Below are 21,371 nucleotides of genomic sequence, written 5' to 3' on the forward strand. Positions count from 1 at the left end.
CAGTGTTGTGACAAAACTTAGCAATATATAATTTATCATATACAGTAGGAAATTCATATTTGTGGTCACATGTCTGTGACCAATTTTATAACGTGGACCACATACAGAACAAGACATTTTAAATGACTGAAGAAGGTAGTATAATCACATACACTAAAGAGTGAAATAATGGTGTCGTTGAAATCAATGGGAATTTTTGACATTGACTCCAATGAGGCTACATTACATTCATGGTATTTATGCCCAAAGACATAGCACAATCTCATGAGGTTTAGTGAATTCTGATTTGTATAACTGTTACATATTTCATATGTTCTGCAAAGTTATTTCAAACTTTTCTGTGTTGAGCAAATTAATCTTATTTTATATTTTATCATTACTGGTTTAAATCTGAAATCAGCCTAAACTGAAAAGCTGGATCAAACTTCTTGTGAATTCTAGGAAAGTTCAGGTATGACCCCCAATATAAACTGTGACAGGGCATCTGCCCCACACTGGCCTAACAAGAGTTAAACACAGCCCTGGGAGAGGGCTGAGATTGTGGAGTCTGTAGCTGTGGCATGTATTAGCCAATTAGGGCCCAGCTGAGGGCTGTATAAATGATGGTTCCTAGGGTGCATCTACACTGTGGTGCTATTTTGGGATACTTTCAGTATCCCAAAATAGTTATTCTGCATCTCGACAACATGCCTGTTATTTCAAAATAACTTTCTAAATAACAGGTGTGCTTTCCGACATCCCTGTAAACCTCCTTCTATGAGGATTAAGGGACATTTTGGAATAGCGGGTTATTTCGAAATACACTCAATAATCTACACAATTTGCATAGCTCAAATTGCGTAGCTTATTTCGAGCTAAGGGTGCAATATAGAAACACCCCTGGAGAGACACAGGGTATGTCTACACTACAAAGATAGTTCGAACTAACGGACGTTAGTTCGAACTAACTTTAATAGGCGCTACACTAGCGCTCCGCTAGTTCGAATTTGAATCGAACTAGCGGAGCGCTTAGTTCGAACTAGGTAAACCTCATTTTACGAGGATTAAGCCTAGTTCGAACTAGCTAGTTCGAATTAAGGGGTGTGTAGCCCCTTAATTCGAACTAGTGGGAGGCTAGCCCTCCCCAGGTTTCCCTGGTGGCCACTCTGGCCAACACCAGGGAAACTCTATGCCCCCCTCCCGGCCCCGGACCCCTTAAAGGGGCACGGGCTGGCTACGGTGCCTGTGCCAGGTGCAAGCCTGCCAGCACCCAGCCAGCAGACCCTGTACCTGGCACGGCACAGAGCCACCCACCCGATGTCCCCCGGCCCACCCCCTCTTCCCGGGACCAGGCTGGCGGCTCCCGGGAGCTTGCCTTGGACCGCAAGAGGCGGGCAACTTCCTGGGCTAGTGCGGAGATCGTGGACCTTGTCCACAATCTCCGCACTAGGCACAGGAAAGTGGCCGGCTAGGGCAGGAGAGCTGCCAGCCTGGCCACCCAGGAGCAGGTGTGCATGAAAATCAAGGGGGTCCACTGAGACCCCCAACCCTGAGCCCTGAGCTTACAATGGCCGTCCTGGGTCAGACCAAAGGTCCATCTAGCCCAGTAGCCTGTCTGCCAACAGCGGCCAACCCTAGGGACCCTGGAGGGGATGGACTGAAGACAGTGACCAAGCCATTTGTCTCGTGCCATCCCTCTCCAGCCTTCCACAAACTTTGGGCAGGGACACCACTCCTACCCCCTGGCTAAGACTACTCCATGGACCCAACCTCCATGACTTGATCTCACTTCTCTTTCAACTCTGTTCTAATTGTAGCCTTCACAGCCTCCTGCAGCAAGGAGTTCCGCAGGTTAACTATTTGCTTTGTGAAGAAGAACAACTTTCTGTTACTAGTTTGAAGCCTGCTACCCATTCCTTTCCTTTGGTGTCCTCTAGTCCTTCTTTATGGGAACTAATGAAGAACTTTTCTGTATGCACCGTCTCCACCCAACTCCTGCTTTTAGAGACCTCTATCCTGTTCCCGCTCCATCTCCTCTTTTCTAAGCTGAACAGTCCCAGTCTCTGTAGCCTCTCTTCATCTGGGACCTGTTCCCAACCCCTGATCATGTTAGTTGCCCTCCCCTCTCCCAGCCTTTCTCTTCCCCTCTCCCACCTCCTTTTCCCAGTCTCCCCCAGTTTTGTTCAATAAAGACAGAGTCAATGTTGGAAGAAACGTTATCTTTATTTTGTACATCAATAAGAAGGGGGGCTAGGGAAGGGTAAGTGGAAGGAGGTGAGGGAGGAATGGGGTACGAGCCCCTGATGGGGAGGACTGGGCTGGCTCTGCGGGCTTCTGGGGATGGAAGTTCTCTTTCAGCCCCCCAATTGCCCCCTTTCCCCAGATGGCAGCCGGGCTGATGGCCGAGTGGTGTGATGTGCCCAGTATGGGTACTCCGGGCACTCCAAGCCAGGACTGCTTTGCAAGCGGGGCACCCCTGAGAACTGTCTGTCCGGGGTGGGGGTCGGGACCCTTTAAGCGCAGCCCTCAGCTAGCCTGAGACAGCATCTCCATGCTCTAAGTCCTCCTTTTATGCCCTGCCGGCACTGCTTCCGGCCATCCTTAAGCCCTGTTCAGAGTCCACTCAATGTGGACTTGCTAGTTCGAATTAGCAAAACGCTAATTCGAACTAGTTTTTAGTTCTAGACGCGTTAGTTCGAATTAGCTTAGTTCGAATTAACTAATTCGAACTAAGTTAGTTCGAACTAGCGCTGTAGTGTAGACGTACCCACAGAGAGATGCTTTTGCTCCAGCTAGGGAGCAGGAGGGACCTGCCTACCAGGGAAACTATAGGTGTCCAACCAGTTCTGAAGTAGTAGCCACTGGCTACTGCTATAATGAACTAGCCACACTCCACCGGCCAAATAGCCACATTGTTCAAGCGAACTAGCCACGCTCAACTGGCCAAATAGCCACATGTGGCTAGTGGCTAGCGTGTAGGACACCATGGCTACAGAGGCTTCCTGACACAGAGCAGTGCTGGGGAGCTCTGGCCAGGCAAACTCCCAGGCTGAGGCTTTGCTCTCAAAGCCTGAGACTATTGGGGCTGAAGGGAGGCAGCCAAGGCAGCAGAAGGCATCAGGTCACCCCCTTGCCAATGATGAGTGGCCTCAGTTTGCCCCAGTGGCAGGGGCTAGACTGCAGTTTGCCCCAGTGGCAGGGGCTAGATGACGACTGGCAGTGGGTTGCTGAGGCAAGGTGGGTAAAAGGGAGCTGAGGGTTCCCTGAAGCAGATAACCCCAAAGTGTGGGGGCACTGCGGCAGGGCAGTACCCTGAAGGAAGGGCTCTGCGGTCTGAGAGGTCCTGATACAAGGTGGAGAACAAACTGACAGAGTAGGTGAGACACTGGCCAGAAGGGGGTCCCAGGGCTGAACTGAGCTAATTCTCTGAGTGTTCAGCAAGAGATGCTGTGGCAGTGAGTTATGCCATGTTACACAAACTCAGGCACATCTCTGTAAGACAGACCTGTACCAGCGGACTGGAGATCGGATCTTTAATGGTAGCCATGGTGCTGATTTCAAGTCAGCGTGCTGTTTGAAAACTGTTTAGAAGCTCTCCTTTGCATTCCTGTGATCCTGATGCTATGTTGTGCAAGACTGTTCCCTCCTGTGCTGTACTAGAGCCGCTAAAGGCTTTCATAACCTGTGCCAGGTTGCATGAATCAGAAGGGACTGAAACAGAAATTACAACCCATTTCCCCCAGTCATGCTTCCTTTTCCCTGCCATGCTGGCAACAGAGAGGTCATGTGGCATGACCGCCCCAGTTCAGGCTCTCCTCCATACAATTATCTTGTTTATCCTGGGGTAATCCCTCCCTGGGCAACCATTTATGGCCAGGTTATGCTGACCCAGTAACTGCAATAAGGAAACTAGCTCAGGATTCAGACTACTTCAAAGTTGGATGAAAATGGGACTGGAATCCAAATTGTTCCAAATCAGCCCTATTTCAAGTGTTGGTGGATTGGACTCTGTGATTTTCATTTTTTTAAATGCATCCTTGACCTTGGTTCAAATTCAGGTTTGTTACAGATGGAATAAAGTTTTCAGCTCTATACAGTACCTACTGCTGAGAGTCATACTAACGGAGTTTGGCCATAAGAAATGTATTATTATTAAAAAGCTCCCTGATATAACCTGGTACTGATTTGATTCATTTTTGCTCTGACTTACAAAGTGATGAATTTTTCTTCTGCACAAGGAAATAAAAACATCCTTTGATCCAGTCTGCTATTCAGAAAAGCCCTGCAGGCGAGGCAGCTGTGGGGGGTTATATTTTTGTTAGGGTATCAATGCCTATTTAAAAAAAAATCCCTCAAGGTCAGTATTTTGACTGTTGATGACAAACATATTGCAGCTCACCACAGACTGGAAATGTAAAAAGCACAGAGTAGACAAAATACCAGTATCCCCATTAGAAATAAAAAGCAGCCCAGAAGACTGTAGGAATCAAAATTTGGGGTTGCAAAGAATTTTCCAGCCACAGTAGGGAACTCCCCCAATTCCTCTTCTGCACAGTGCAGGAATTTTCATTAATTTTCATCTTATGTTATAACAGCTTGTTTTGAAATCAGTGAGAGTTCTGAGTTACCAGGTTTGTAGAAGTCAAAGATTTGAAAGAGCAGGCTCCAAAGAGCAGAGAGTCTGGAGTGCAATTGGCACCTTCCTGTCCACTGTGGTCCTACAAAGCTCCAAGGCAGCCACGAAAGGGGTATTGCTAGTTGAGGAGTGGATGTGGCTGAAGAATGTGCTAGAACCTTTGCTTCAGTTTGAAGCTCCCAGTCTCTGGTAGAACCTCTGAAGGAGTGCAGCTTTTACCACCTGTCGTCCCATGGGGTGAACTAAGCTCAGCATGCTAGTGCTGCAAGCGCAAATGACTGAAACAAGAAAACCAAATGAGGGTACCTTGCCTGTATATTCTGAGCATGACTGAGGCTGATGTCAGAAGGAGAGTTGCCGGAAAGTATAGCAGATCACTATGGTCTCTAATATAACCTGGGCCACCAGCGCTCAAGAACCTGTCTTGAATGACTTGTCATTTTTAGGGGACAAAAATAATCCATGCCTGTAAAATTTTCAGTATTTGGAAGAGTAAGAGTTAAAAGTCCCATGAGACAATAATGCACATTAGTTTGTTTTTTACAATGTACTGTTTCCCCAGTTTACGTTTGTAAAGGTGTTCCCATGATTTCCAATAAATCCCTGGGATAAGTAGTGCTTATAAGTAGTGCTTATAAGCACTGAATCGGACAAATTGCCATTGGATACCTGCTATAGACTTTTAATACTTAAGGGGTTAAAGTGAAGATCATTTCACACATTATCAGCTTTCTTTTAAACATGTGCTATGGTCCAACAAAATGCTTCCCTAAAAGAGCCCTGACTAATGAACGTGGTAAAGTCACCAGATATTTAAAAAACAAAACATTTTGTACTTGCCGATCTGTTAATGGGATTTTTCCTATCTTTAACTCACAGAACAATTCTCTAAGCCACCAGACTTGGTAGGCAGGAATACAAAAATCTGAAAAGTTATTTAGAAAATTTGGAGTCTTCTAGAAAATGAGGTCAAATGAATACACGAGTCTACAGTATTAAAGCACCCACTGTGCAACATTTTAAAGCACTAAGATGGGCTTTTTTCAAGTAGCAAATGTATAAGCATACTGTTTTCTAATAGGGCATGACCTGGAGTGATACAAACACTGTCACTCTCAATATCCCTTCTTTCCTGGATCTGCCCCCACTTGTTCTGGTCTCTTATCCTTACTTCTGTCACTGTCCTCTTCTTTTGGTTTTATGGATTCTCCGCTCTTCCCATTTCTCTCGTGTACAGTTATCCCCTCAATTTCTGTCCCCTCCCTTTCCCCATTTACACTAACGGCTCTGTCTTTACTTATAGGCAGTACTGCAGGGAAGCAGAATTTGTCACAGAGCTCCCTTCAGGCTGGACAATTTGGTTATGGTTCACCCCTTCAAGTCATGTGGCTTGTTCTCATCTGCATGCATAGCTAATCCTACTGGCTGCTTTATAGTGAGACCAGAATGCTGGCCATACTTTCTACCTGACAGCTTTGGAGTGTCTTTTGCCACACAAAAGTTGTCAGTGTTCTCAAGTATGGATAGTACTTGGCTGCTATGAGGGAAGTGAATCCCCTTTCCCTCTGTGCACCCATTAACCACTGAGGTCAGATAATCTTTCTCCATTTCCTACCCTTTCTCGGTCAACCCAATCACGCTTTGTCTCACATATTCACCTCAGCTAGCACTGAACAAGGTAACTCTTTCTCAACTAATGAGGGAGCTCTAAACAATGTGCTGAGTTTCTCTGGCCATCCACTCCATTTAGACTGGCTATTAGTAACATCAGAAAGTGAATGGGGTGTATGCTGACAGAAAAGGCCTCTCTACCAATGCTCGTTACTTCTTTCCTAATGCATGAAAGATGAAAGGACTATGGAACTCTCTTCATCACCTATAAAAGTGAGGTTTCCAAGGAAAGTTTAAAGGCTGAAAGATGGCAAAGAAGTTTGCATACTTCAGTAATCAATGGCAACATCCAGCTCTGTATCACAAAGGAGGAACAAAAGAGTCAAGCAGTTAGCTTGAGATCACCGTGACTAAGTCCAAGATCCACTCAGAGCTCTGTATGTTACTCTGACCCATCTCCCATGCTCATCTTTTTGTGTATAGAAGGGAATACAATATTGAAATATTAAAGAAATAAAATGGGTGATTTATTTATTTAATATCTCCTTAAATAGTGTTGCAGTGTTGTGGGAGCCAGGCTGGTCCCAGGATGTTAGAGATACAACGTGGCTGAGGTAATAACTTTGAATGGACTAACTTCTGTCAGTGAAAGAGAAGAGACCAACAGACATTGGGCCAATAAAAATTATTACCTTACTCATATATGGTCAGCAATATTCTTACATTTGATGCATTCTTACTCCATTCTGGGATTAGTATTTGTTTAATGTTGCGTACTATCAAATAACTGCATATCACCCCAACGAGGTGTTCAGATCTTAAAGGCACATAAGTAATTTGGGGTCAGAATTAACAAGATTAAAAAGGGTATAGATAAAGGAAGAGTTATAAATGAGGACTGTTTACAAGTAGAGTACACATATCACAAAGCATAACATAGCATATTTCCCTGTGAGCTATTCGGTTCATACTACGTTCCCATGAGAGGCAGGGAAGAGAGAAGTCCTATCATCTCACTTCCAACATTGTATTTAAAGAAATGAAGTTACATAATTGTAGAGAAAGAGCAATGATTCATTTTCTTATTGTTGAAAGGAAACAGGAACAGTACCTGCTTCCAGCTGGAAGACAGCACTGTGACTAACATGGCATTTAGGTAGATTTCACATAAAAAAGCGTTTCCACAAGACTATGGAATAGGTAGCCTTGAGAGATCTACTGTAACAGTTTTATAATTATGCTTCATTGTATAAAGAAGAACGATGGTCTTTTCAAATGATCATTACAGTATAGTTTCAAATATCCCTCTTTTGCATTGTGTGCTATACATATCAATCAATTCTATTCTTCTGTTGCAATTAAATCTTTTCTGGATCCAGTTCAAGACTGCCATAACGATAGGGAGATCCTCCATCCTGTTTTTACTGGGACAGTCCCTTATTTAAGACCTCCTTCTGGCACACTGACTGTAGTGGGTTTGGGGGGAAGGGAGGAAGAGGAAGTTTAGCCACTAGCACTCAGGGCTTCAGCTGCTGAAGCCCCAAGCACCGGTGGCTCCACACCCTGCTTGCTGTGGATGGGGAACTGCTGACACTTGGAGCTTCAGCTGCTGGAGTCTCGAGCACCGGTGGTTCCTCCAGCTGTGGGACTGAAGCCCTGAGTGCTGGCAGTCCCCCCCTCCCGCTGTGGGGTTAAAGCTATGAGTGTTGCCCCCCCCGCCCGACCCAAGCACTTGGTGTCCCATATTTGGCACAGGGAAATATGGTCACTCTACATAGTGAGCACAACTCCTCAGATATTAAATATACTGCTCTTGCTTATGCTGGTAGCAAATTTTTCCCCTACAGTTACCTGAATATTTAGAACAGGGCTGGAAACCCCAACTTCAGGCCTGAGGTACAAATAAAATGTAAGGAAGCTCATAAAAACTCTTTGCCTCTCCCTATCTAGCGCTACTAACACCAGAACCAACACATTCACAAGTGACATTTTTCACTCTAACTTCACAAGTGAAATGATAATCTGATACACATGCAGACATAAAAAGTTATCGTCTCCCTTCACAGATAGGGTATCTTCTACCACAGACCACAGGTCGGCATGAGCTGTTTATAATTTTGGTCAGACAGATCATTTCCACATAATTACGGGGATGAGTTTTGATGTGGAACCCAGCATTCTCTTCTTCCTGCCCTTGTTCAGAGCCAAGGGGAGTTCGGAGCATTGAGGGAGAAAGAAATGAGCACAGAGGGCTTTCAACGATCAGTCAGATTAGGGCTCCTTGAAAAACACTTGCAATATTAATGAAGCATATGTCATTGCCACACACTGGTGGGCACCTCGTGTTTTGTTATACATTACCCACATACTTACAAACACCATTGTGAAGTTGCTATTACATAAAATCTACCCACTACCTTTTTAATCTTGTGTTTTAGGAGATGGCATGTAAATCATGACAGGATTCATTGTATCTAATTAGGAGTAGGGAGAAAAGTAAGATAAGATGCAGTTACTGCACTCCATTTGCTTAGAATATAGGTACAGAAAACTGGTAGGTAGATTTGCTATTTACTTATTTTTAATAAATAATTATAAAATATGATTACCTAAGCAAGTAACTGGTTAATAAATGAATAGACTGCATAACCTTACTGGTTCTTACCCGTTATTCTCATTTACTTGTATAGTGCTCAGCACCATTGTATCTGAATACCTTCCAAATTCTACAATAAATACACTAAACAATATCTTCACAAATCCTACAAAAACCCTCTGTGTGAACAGAAAACTGAAAGGGAACACTTTCTCAGTGGATGTCAACCTAACTGGGTTGCTTTAATGGTCAGTATGATTCTATGACACAGCTAATACTAAGAGCACTCATTTGACTTGCACTGTTAGGGTACGTCTAGACTATATGCCTCTGTCGCCAGAGGCATGTAGATTAGGCTACCAGGCATAGTAAAATGAAGCGGCGATTTAAATAATCGCTGCTTCATTTAAATTTACATGGCTGCTGCTCTGAGCCGACAAACAGCTGATCAGCTGTTTGTCGGCTCAGCGCGATAGTCTGGACGCGCAGGTGCCGACATCAAAGGTATTTGTCGACCATCCAGGTAAGCCTCCTGGGATGAGGTTTAACCTGGGTGGTCGACAAATACCTTTGATGTCGCCACCTGCGTGTCCAGACTATCGCGCTGAGCCGACAAACAGCTGATCAGCTGTTTGTCGGCTCAGCGCGGCAGCCATGTAAATTTAAATGAAGCGGCAATTATTTAAATCGCCGCTTCATTTTCCTATGTCTGGTAGCCTAATCTACATGCCTCTGGCGAGAGAGGCATGTAGTCTAGACGTACCCTTAGTGAACATAAAAACATAAGAATGGCCATACATCAAACCAAAGGTCCATCTAGCCCAGTATCCTGTCTGCTAACAGTGGCCAATGCCAGATGCCCCAGAGGGAATAAACACAATAGGTAATCATCACATAATCCCTCTCCTGTCATCTATTTTCAGACAAACAGAAGCTAGGGACACCATTCCTACCCATCCTGGCTAATAGCCATTGATGGACCTAACCTCCATGAATGTATCTAGCTTTTTTTGAACCCTGTTAATGTCCTAGTCTTCACAGCATCCTCTGGCAAGGAGTTCCATAGGTTGACTGTGTAAAGAAAAACTTCCTTTTGTTTATTTTAAACATGCGACCTATTAATTTCCTTTGGTGACTCCTACTTCTTATATCATGGGAACAAGTAAATAACCTTTCCTTATTTACTTTTTCCACACCAATTCTGATTTTATAGACCTCTATCATATTCCCCCTTAGTCTCCTCCTTTCTAAGATGAAAAATCCAAGTCTTTTTAATCTATCTTCATATGGGATCCATTCCAAACCCCTAATCATTTTTGTTGCCCTTTTCTAACCTTTTCCAATGCCAATATATCTTTTTTGAGATGATGCAATCACATCTGTATGCTGTATTCAAGATGTGGGCATACCATGGTTTTATATAGAGGCAATAAGATGTTCTCTATCCCTTTTTAATCGATTCCTAACATTCTGTTTGCTTTTTTGACTGCTGCTGCACACTGAGTGGTTGTTTACAGAGAACTATCCACAGTGACTCCAACATCTCTCTTTTGAGTAGTTGTAGCTAAATTAGTCCCCACCATATTGTATATGTAGCAAATGAATGAATGAATGAAAACAATACTACCAGGTACTTACTTTTTCCAGATAAAACGCCTACATCTCAATCTCTCTTTCTCTCTCTCCTTCCCTGCCCAGTTATAGAAGCCATCTGGGATATTGCAGTTAATTCTTCAACACTGCTCCCACTAACCTGTTTTACTAACTGGAACAACTGTTAGTGTCCTTATATGTGGCACTGCATTTGGCAGAAATTGTATAGATTTTTTTTGTCTTAAAATCCATGTGCAAAATATACTTTCATGGTAAAGGGTATTATACCCAAATACCCCTCCGTGCACAGAGACAAGAACAGATATCACTGAGCCTAAGCTTGAAGCACCATTTGTCCTTCCCTTCTCTTCTCTATCATTGCCACCCTGGCTATGGGTAATATTTCTCTCAGAAAAAGCCATATGATATCAGAAAAGCATTTGTGCTTCACCCACCCCCTTCTCCCCATAAATCCAAGATGAGTCCTTTGGCTCACTCTGCAACTAGTTGCAGACTTCCTGTCCCCCCTGTGTATGTGTCAGTATAATCAGCAGTTCTTTCCTGAAAGTAATTGCTACTCCCTTGTGTATATTTCTCCCATTTCCTCATGCTTATTCTTCAAAATCACCTGCTCTACCAATGTCTAATATCAGCGAAGTAATTTGGGATTCTTGTGGGAAGAATGAAACATAGCCTGTGATTGTGGTACTTTATAAATAAGTAAGAATGGGACAATTATAAGTTAGCTCTATGGAGCTGCCTTTAGACTTTCTGATGGATGGAGATAATTAATGGAGATTAGATAGGGGAATTTGTACAAGGATTTTTTTTCCCCACTAACATCAGTGGAATCCAAAGAAAAGATAAAGAATACAAACACCACCTCATCTTGTTACATTAAGAAGAACAGCATTGACAGAGGCACAAAAATCTGGCGACCTGAAACCCTGCCTTTGCATTAGGTATATCAATACTAGGCCAATACCAGCAGCAGACAAACAGATTTTTTTTAAAAGGGAAAAACAAAAGACATGTTTGTAAAGGCTTATTTATGTAAGACTTTTCTGAAGGACTGGTATTTAATTGATTCATTTATATGTGATATTATAGCTTTGTAAACAAAACGTGGCACAACTGCAATAGGTTAAAATGTCAATGGTCCTGCCCTACACAATTTTGTATGGTAATAATATGGAATTGTATTGTTTTAGACTGCTGTAGTGAGTTTCCACTCACCCCAATGTGTTCTCATCACCATTTCTGGGAACTACGATGTTGTTTGCTCCTTTGGAGAGGAGCCATAGGCTTTGCAAGGAATTTTATTGCCTTATTTCATGTCTTTTCAACTCTTTTTAGATGTGCCAGGCTGTGGGTTTCTTAAAAATAACATTTAGGGAATTCTCACAATGATGTTCATCCCAAGCTAAGGGATATCTCTGTTTTTCTACGTGATGGAAATTGTTTAATCTTTGTGGTTTGAGTATCCTTGAAGTTTTCGAAAGATGCTTATAAATGAACTTGAGCCCAAACTGCAGTGAAACCCTCAGTGTCAATTTTCCTAAACCAGATTGCACATGCTCTCTTCAACTGTTCCACTGAAGAGGAGAAGTTGGCAGACTTCCATGTCCTAATGCTTTGATTTGTGGTGGCTGAGATGAAGGGGAATAGAGCTTAATTCAGTAATCCATCACTGGTACAATATGTGCAGGAACATCACAAAGAGGAAAACCTTGGGCATCATGGGGAGGATTAAGGCCATAATTTCCCTAATTGTGATTTTGTCTGACCTTTTAGAATATCATCTGCTTTGGACAGGGCCACTTAGTGTAGGAAACCACAGAATGAAATTCTGGGTGCAGCTTTGTATGGCTTTGGATCTAGAAACTCTCAGAAAGTGCAAAAGCAGGTCAAGATTTCTTCCATTTCCCCAAAATGCAGGATACAGACTTCTTTCAGAGCCCAGAGATAAAAGTCTATGGCTACGTCTACACTACAGCTTTTGCCAGAAGAGGCAATGCAAATGAAGTGCAGATTAGCATTTTCTCATGCTTCATTTGCATAATCTCTTCTGGTCCGTTTTTGCGCAAGAGGTTTTTGCCCAAAAACAAGCAGTGTGGATGTTTCCTTTTTGCACAAAAATCCCCGGGAGGAAGGATCTTGCGCAAAAAGGAAACATTCACAACATGCACCTCTTGTGCAAAAATGAACCAGAAGAGATTATGCAGATGAAGCATGAGAAAATGCTAATCCACGCTTCATTTGCATTGCCTCTTCTGGCAAAAGCCATAGTGTAGATGCAGCCTATGATAGATTTTGGAGAATTAGTTCTCATGTCTTCAGCACTAGTTTTCATCTTTTTAGTAATTAACTGAGTCACAATTTAAAGTGTGCCTTTATGTCTTAACTCAAAAAAGAAGCAAGGAATACAAAAAGTAAATCAGTACAGTTAAATGGCAAGGCATAAGTGAGTTATCTGAGCTGTAAAGAGATCCTTTAGAAATTGGAAACCTAAATAATCCTACTGAAGCCAGTAATAAGGAGAATAAACTGTGACCGTCAACATAAGAAGAAAACTAGAAGACCTGTGATGGAATCTAAAGAATAAGTAACTAAAAGTATAAAAATAAATACCCCCAAAATTCTTCAAGTATATTAAAGGCAGGAATCCCAATGGAGAATCTATGTCTCTGGCAGATCACGTAGGATGAAAGGGAGAAATTAAGGAAGACAAGGATAAAGTTGAGACACTAAGGGTATGTCTACACTACCCCGCTAGTTCGAACTAGCGGGGGTAATGTAGTCATCCGCAGTTGCAAATGAAGCCCGGGATTTGAATTTCCCGGGCTTCATCTGCATGAAGCCGGCCGGCGCCATTTTTAAATGCCGGCTAGTTCGAACCCCGTGCCGCGCGGCTACACACGGCACGGAGTAGCTAGTTCGGATTAGGCTTCGGATTAGGCTTCCGAACTAGCTGTACGCCTCGTGGAACTAGCTTAATCCAAACTAGATACTCCGTGCCGCGTGTAGCCGTGCGGCACGGGGTTCGAACTAGCCGGCATTTAAAAATGGTGCTGGCCGGCTTCATGCAAATGAAGCCTGGGAAATTCAAATCCCGGGCTTCATTTGCAACTGCGGATGACTACATTACCCCCGCTAGTTCGAACTAGCGGGGTAGTGTAGACATACCCGTAGTGATTTCACATGCATCTGATGAAGTGGGTCTTTGCCCACAAAAGCTTATGCTCCAATACATCTGTTAGTCTATAAGGTGCCACAGGACTCCTGGTCGCTTTTGCAGATCCAAACTAACACAGCTACCCCTCTGATTCTTTGCATCAGTTTTCCCCACAGTGGATGTTAGAGAAATGCCTATCCCAGACCCTGCTCTATTCTGGTAATGAAGATGATATACTATGAGAGATTGAAGTGTCCAAAGAAAAAGCATTGGAACAAATCAATGCATTAAAAAGGAACAAATCACTCATCCCAGAACTTGTCCCAAAGTTCTGAAGGTACTTAAGAATGAGACGACTGAGCTGCTCACAAAATTAGGCATTCTCTTATTAAAACAAGCTACTATGTTGTAGGATGAGAGGGTAGAAAATGTACCCGTATTTAAAAAAAAGGTGTGAGGGTTGAGCCAGGAAATGACAGAGCAGCTTAGTAAATTGGCTGAAATAATATTAAAAATATAATTATAAAGCATTTAGATGATTATGATAGGATACAAGCAGCACAACTTCATAAAAATAAATCATGCCTCACTAATCTATTCAAAGGCTTTCAATGTGCCAGTAAAACAGTGGATAAACGAGAACAAGTAAATAAAATTAATTTAGACTTTCAAAAGGCCTCTGAAAAAGTCCCTCATAGAAAGCTAGTCACAAAATTAAGAAGTCGTGTGAAGTGAGGCAAAGTATTGTGACTGACCAGAAACTAGCCAAGAGGGAGAAAACAAAGCATGGAATAAACAGTCAATTTTCATCATGGCACAAGATTAAAAGCTGAATGTCACAAGGGTCTGTACTAGAACTTTTGTTGTTTAATACACTGACTAATATGTGGAAAAGAGGGTAAGCACTGAGAGGGCAAAATCTGCAGATGATCGAAATTTATTTAGATTATTCAACTTCAAAAGATTGTGAAGAACCTGAGAGATCTAATGAAACTAATTCAATAGGCAACACTGTGACAAATAAAATTCAATGTTGATAAATGCTAAGTGATCTACTGCAGAATGAGTAATCTGAACCACTCAGACACTTTGCTGAGTTCCAGATTAACTGTATCCATTCAGGGAAACACCTGGCCACCATTATGGACAGTTCCATAAAGACTACTGTAAAATATGAGTCAGCAGTCAAAAACCAAACAAAATGCCAGGGTGCTTAATGAAAGGGATGGAAAATAATATGGAATATATTAAAATGCCATTATATAAATCAAAGGTAGGGCCTCACCTGGAATATTGATTTAAGTGTCTTTCATCCCATGTAAAAAAAAAAAAAAGGATATAGAGAGGCTACAAACACAGATGTGAAAATAATTAGAGCATGGAAAAATGAAGAAGAAAGACTGAAGAAATTAGGGGATCTTAATTCAGCCAGTAAAATAAAAATAAAACAGAAAGTTGGCAAATTCCAAACTGATAAAAGAAAATACTTTCTACTTGATGCAAAATCAGACTGCGGAACTCATGATAACAAAGGTATCACGGAGAACTAGAACATGTCATCGTGTAAAAGAAGATTGTACATCGGTGTGCACAGCTGATATTGACCACTGCCATACACCAGATACTAGAATAGTACCCAACCCATTCCCATGTCTATAAAAAGTGATTCCGTAAGAACAGCATTCTAGATACCCATGTTGATTATCTCTCAGGCCATGTCTACACTAGGAAACTATTTCAAAATTACTAAATTCGACTTTAAAACTCCTGATTTAACAAATTCAAACTAGCGTATCGTCACTAAGGGGATGCATCAAAATTAGTCCGAAGTAGGCTCTGTTAGTGTGGACGTGTTACCTTGGACTTAGAGCCCCAGGAAGCACTCTGGGGCGCAGCGGGAGGCCTAAGTTTACATTAGCGTCACCAGAGCGTCCACACTAACGTTATTTCGAAATTACTGTTTTGGAATTAGCGTTACTCCTCGTGAAAAATAGGCTTACAGAGGTCGAATACCATGGCCCATTATTTAAATATAAATATTATTATATTAAAAATAATGGGCTTGGTAGTGTGGTTGCACTACTTATAAATTCGATCAGGGGGTGTTATTTCGGAATAAGTTCCTAGTGTAGACCAATGATTCCATATACCATGCATGCAATTTAAAATGTAAAATATCTTGTTTCTAATTTCCAGGTCAGAAAATTCAACTTAGGCTCTGGGAGTTGAGTTGAATGGTTTCCATCATGCATGTCACTTTCAGTACTAAAAGTTCTGAAGACTAAATTTGTCCTTACTGGCAACTGTGCAGCCCCCTATGCAGGGATGAAAGTAACATAATTTCATACGGATAAAGTCGTATCACAACCTCCTGGGGGGAAAGAGGGGGGAAGAGGGATGCCTCAGGGCAGGGAGTTGGAGAGGGAGGTTGCCATACAACAGTACCTGTAAAACATTTAAGTGTGGGATAGAGCGCGGGGGGCCGGGAGGGGGTGGAGGGGGGAATCAGGACAGAGGATTGGGGGGAGGTGTAGAGTGGTGCAGGAGTTAGGGCAGGGGGCTGGAAGAGTGGGGGACTCAGGGCAGAGTTCCTTATGCGCCACACAAATTTGGACTCCCTTCACTTTTACTGTTCAAAATCAGTAAAAGATGCACAAAAATGCAGTAAAAGAATTAAAGATGCACGAAGTTGCTGTAGCCATGCTGGTCCCAAGAGGGAGAGAAGATGGATGGGCTAAGATCTTAGGTAGATAACAGCCAGGCATTCAAATATCACAGATTACACCGTCAAGAGAAAGTCTGGGATATATACTTTAACACACTTAAAACCACTATAACCACTAGGACACTTCACTCCACAGACCAGGACACGCCAACTCAAAGTGGCATCTGGTTCTGCAAGAACAACAGATGCAAAACCTAAAGAAATATCTCCACTGCTACAATGATGACCATCCCCCTCAACACACCTTCCAAGCTCCAGGGTTCTACACATGCCTATCACAACGTGTATTTCATGCACTAAATACCCAATAATAACGATATGGTAAAAGCAGACAATCACTGCATTTTTAATGAACTCACACAAATGATAAAAGATAAACACTGTATCATCTGTGGGCGAACATTTCTCACAAAATGATCAGCTTATATCTGTCCTCTCAGTCTTCATCCTCAAAGCAAACCTGTGACAATTTCAAAAGGTGAGCCTGGGAACTTAATTTCATTCATCAGCTAGACACTAAAAATCATGGACAGGACAGACACCCTGGATTTATAGCTTCTTACAACAATCTGTAACCCATTAACCCCGTCTCTCCCAGCTTTTTGTTTTTTTGGCTTTACTTACTATGAGTGGAGAGGTTGTAACTGACTATTTTCACCTTGAATGTTTCCTTGAAATATGTGTTCATGACTTATGCTAAACAGTCATTTCAATTTTGCATTAGCTGTGTCACTCTAGGTATGTCTATATGGGGATTAAAGCCATGTGGAATGACTCCAGCTAGCCTGGATCAGCTGACTTGTACTCAAAGGGTTCAAGCTGCAAGTCTTAAAGTTGTTGTGGAGACATTCAGGTTCAGGCCAGGTGCTGAACTCAGGGCCTCTGACCCTCAGCGGGCTGACGGCCACCATGGGTCCTACAGCTAGGTGTGTGCGGGGCCCAATGCTGTGCCCCAGAAGGAGCAGGCCCTCCCCATAGCATGCACTCCCACCAGTGCTCAGCTCTACGTGGAGTGGCAGCGCAGCACTCTGATGCCAATTCAATGGGAACCAGGCACCCTGGTCTCTTTAGAATCATTGGGGCCCAGAACAATGCCCCCTCACCTCCACGTTCACGAGCCTGTTGATCTTCATCGGGTTCCAGAACTTGGGCTCTCGAGCCTGAATATCTAACATGACCCGTTTTCAGACCCAGAGCCTGAGCCCTGTGAGTACAAGTCAGCGGACCCAAACAAGCTGCAGGTTATTTAATCCCCATGTAGACATAACCTGTCAGAACATTCCCCAGATCTGATGAAGAGCTCTGTGTAAGTTCGAAAGCTTCTCTCTCTCACTTACAGAAGCTGGTCCAATAAAAGACATTACCTCATCCACCTTGGTTCTCTAAAACCCTTCTGAAACAGTTAGTTGTTTTAAAAGAAAAAGAAAAAACAAACAGTTTATCTTGGTCTCTTGATGAGTTTGACATAATTAAATCAACATATTTACTTAAGAAAATAGTGTCCTCAACATCAAAAAATAAACACTGGGTGATATCAATAAAATCAAATACTAGCCTGAAAGTAAATAAGGAAAAAATCACATGGTTACATCTATAATTTCTGTATCAGAAGGGTAGTTTTAGTCTAGATCTGCAAAAGCGACAAGGAGTCCTGTGGCACCTTAGGGTATGTCTACACTACCCTGCTAGTTCGAACTAGCGGGGTAATGTAGGCATACCGCAATTGCAAATGAAGCCCGGGATTTGAATTTCCCGGGCTTCATTTGCATAAGCGGGGCGCCGCCATTTTTAAATCCCCGCTCGTTCGAACCCCGTGCCGTGGAATGAGGAGTAACGATAGTTCGAACTAGGAAGCCTAGTTCAAACTACCTAGTTCGTGCCGCGTGTAGCCGCGCGGCACGGGGTTCGAACGAGCGAGGATTTAAAAATGGCGGCGCCCCGCTTATGCAAATGAAGCCCGGGAAATTCAAATCCCGGGCTTCATTTGCAATTGCGGTATGCCTACATTACCCCGCTAGTTCGAACTAGCGGGGTAGTGTAGACATACCCTTATAGACTAACAGATGTGTTGGAGCATAAGCTTTCGTGGGCAAAGACCCACCTTGTCAGATGCATCTGATGAAGTGGGTCTTTGCCCATGAACGCTTATGCTCCAATACATCTGTTAGTCTACAAGGTGCCACAGGACTCCTTGTTGCTTTTGCATAATTTCTGTAGTAACAATAACATATAGATAATGACAGCTTCAGTGATTTCTAAAATAACTGTTGATAGTTGTATCAAAACACAATAAAGACTGTGAATTTGTTTCAAGTTTATGGATGATGTAGTAGCATGCTTGCTGCCTGACAGGTAGACAAAGATACAGCCAGAAAGAGCAGAGTACCGGTACCTTTAAAATTCCATAAAAGTGACATGACAAATCCACATGCATAAGAATCATTGTGAGGAGGAATGAAAAAAAATAAAAGCAAATACTTCTATGTTACATTTAAAACGTTTTTGTTTCTCACAGAGACTGATAAGATCCGTCATCTGTAGCAAATGCAAGGAGCTTTTCTTCTTTTGTTTTCAGACATACCTTGGCTGACCTAGTGATGGCCCCGATTTCTGAATAGAGATCTGTGCTGTCTGGGAATTTTTCCACCACCATAGTGCAGACATGGTGCAGGAGCGACTGCTTATGCACTGTGTCCTTGACTTCTGGAACCTTCTCGAGGTAGCTTAACTCAAAAGCTTTGGCCTGTGTAGAAGAGGAAATTTTTTAAAAAAATAGTTAAGTTTATTTTGTCCATGCAGATCTCCTCAAAGAAAACATTTTAGTAAGATATACAATGTGGCTGTGTCTACACTGGCATCCCTTCCGGAAAAGGGATGCTAATGTAGCACGTTGGAATAGGCAAATCTGCTGGGGATTTAAATATCCCCCGCGGTATTTGCATTAACATGGCTGCCGCTTTTTTTGAAAGTAGGAATAAGAGATCCTCCGGAAAAGGCTTTATTTTCCGGAGAATCACGTCTAGACTGGCGCTTTTCTACAGCTTATCTCCAAGCTGGAAAAAAGCGGCAGCCATGTTAATGCAAATACCGTGGGGGATATTTAAATCCCCTGCGGATTTGCCTATTCCAACGTGCTACATTAGCATCCCTTTTCCGGAAGGGATGCCAGTGTAGACACAGCCTGTGTGAGGAGTGAGGGGAAGAAGAGTATTCTCTTTTAAAATAATACTAAAGCAGGAAGACTACATGAATCTTGCTGACACCATTTTACATTCTTCTGAAGAGTCAGTAGATATCTAGACCATTTCATTTTTCAATGAAAAGAACAAAGTGGTGATTCTTGTAGTGTGAATCAAAAATGACCTGACTGTGGTCAATGGAGTTACATTGGCATCAAACTGGTGCGTGAACAGTGCCTGATCCCAAATCTCTCTGAGCTTATTTGGAAGTGGGAAAATAGTATTCATGAAACATACAATGTAAGTTTTGTTTTTTTAATTCTGTGTACGTGTTAGAAACACATATTTACTGGGTAAAAAACGTAACACAAGATACAGAAGTTCATGAGGAAAATCTGTGATAACAGTGATAAAATAATAGGGTGACAAAAGCTTACATTGGTTCCATTTAGAAAGTTCCCAATGGCTAGTAAAGTAGAAAGGATAAATCCTAAGGTTTTATTATGCTCCAGCTGGTCCATTCCTTCCTTCAGGTCTAACAGTGGTTCTGCAACTTCCTGTTATTAAAACAAAACAAAACAAAAAACAAAACAAAACAAAACAAAGACTGTAGGTTCTCATAGATCCTTCTGTCCTAATTCTATGCTTTAGATTAATTGTTACAAAAGTTCTGAACAGTGACCCTGCAGAGGGGAGGCAGTTGTGTGGTGCTGGCTTGCTTCCTTGCTGCAGCTACTAAATCACATAAAAACCCCAGAAGATAAATATTCGTAAAGTTCGTGAAGTTGCTTATTCATGTAAGCAATTGGTGTCCTTGTCACAGGGATGTTATGGATTGCAAACAGGAGAAGCTCCCACTGCAGAAGGCTGCTGTGTTTAATTTAGAGATGTAAAAATCTCCATTAATGAAAGGTCTAAATTTGAACTTTCGTGATCTTTCAAGAGCAAAGAAAACCTAGAATACTTGGTAACTTGATCATAGAATCATAGAATATTAGGACTGGAAGGGCCCTCGAGAGGTCATCGAGTCCAGTCCCCTGCCCTTGATGTCTTTGATCTGCCTCTACAGGTCCCTACAAACGGTGGCCACCTCTGAGATGCAGATGTGACTACTTCTGTAGATCAGTCTGTTACTTTAAGACTAAAAAAAAAACCCACTGCAATGTCAAGATTTACGAAACTGATCCTCTGATTTTAACCATTTAACTTGCAAACTCTTAATGTGCCTCCTATAACTAACATGCTAGTTATCTGTGAGCAAGTATATAGATTGAGAGACTTACAAACATAAATTGTGCTTCACTATCTCAGGAAATGGATTACATTATATAGTTCAAAGGCAGAAAGAGACAGTAACTGAAATAAATGAGCTTATTTATGTATGGCCAGGGGCTGTTTACTTTATACATACAATAAGGTACATACAGTTCTCAATCCTTTCTATCAGGAAATTTAATCTCAGTCATCTAATAACCAGCACTCTTTCTCCAAATTATTACTCTGTTTATGATCCGAGGAGCCAAAAGTAAGCCTCGGTACTTCAGGCTGAGTAGTGAAACAATTGAGACCATCTCTGCCTAGAGGACACATGATGGGTTATTTACAGATTATGGGGATATTTTATCATAAACATGTGTAGGGAGCTTCAAGAGACTATGCATTAACAGTCATTATGTATTACCATTTTGTGTAAATCAAAAGAAAAAGGAGTGTTGGACATTTCATATTAGACATATTGGCAGGGGCGAACAAATTCAGAGATGATGTAATTTACACATCAGAATATGAGTGTAAGGAAGTCTAAGATATTGCCTACACGCACAAACACATACAAATCTTGCACCAGTTTAAATGTATGTCTACGTTATGGTGACTAG

At 42.3% G+C, this 21,371-nt stretch overlaps 1 protein-coding gene across 11 annotated transcripts in view; it reads right to left on the reverse strand.

The window, feature by feature from the left end:
• The window catches only part of FHOD3 (formin homology 2 domain containing 3), a 592,306-nt gene that overhangs the window by 42,459 nt on the left and 528,476 nt on the right, over positions 1-21,371 (reverse strand). For all 11 annotated transcript variants that reach the window (XM_075921655.2, XM_075921653.2, XM_075921652.2 and 8 more), the window contains 2 exons: positions 19,932-20,051; positions 18,897-19,058 (listed from right to left, as the gene is read on the reverse strand). In XM_075921655.2, coding sequence (XP_075777770.2) covers positions 18,897-19,058; positions 19,932-20,051 — 282 coding nt within the window. The remainder of the gene's footprint in view (positions 1-18,896; positions 19,059-19,931; positions 20,052-21,371) is intronic.

Source organism: Pelodiscus sinensis, chromosome 2 (genome assembly GCF_052426305.1).
Source record: "Pelodiscus sinensis isolate ZL-2025 chromosome 2, ASM5242630v1, whole genome shotgun sequence".
Classification (NCBI taxonomy): domain Eukaryota; kingdom Metazoa; phylum Chordata; order Testudines; family Trionychidae; genus Pelodiscus; species Pelodiscus sinensis.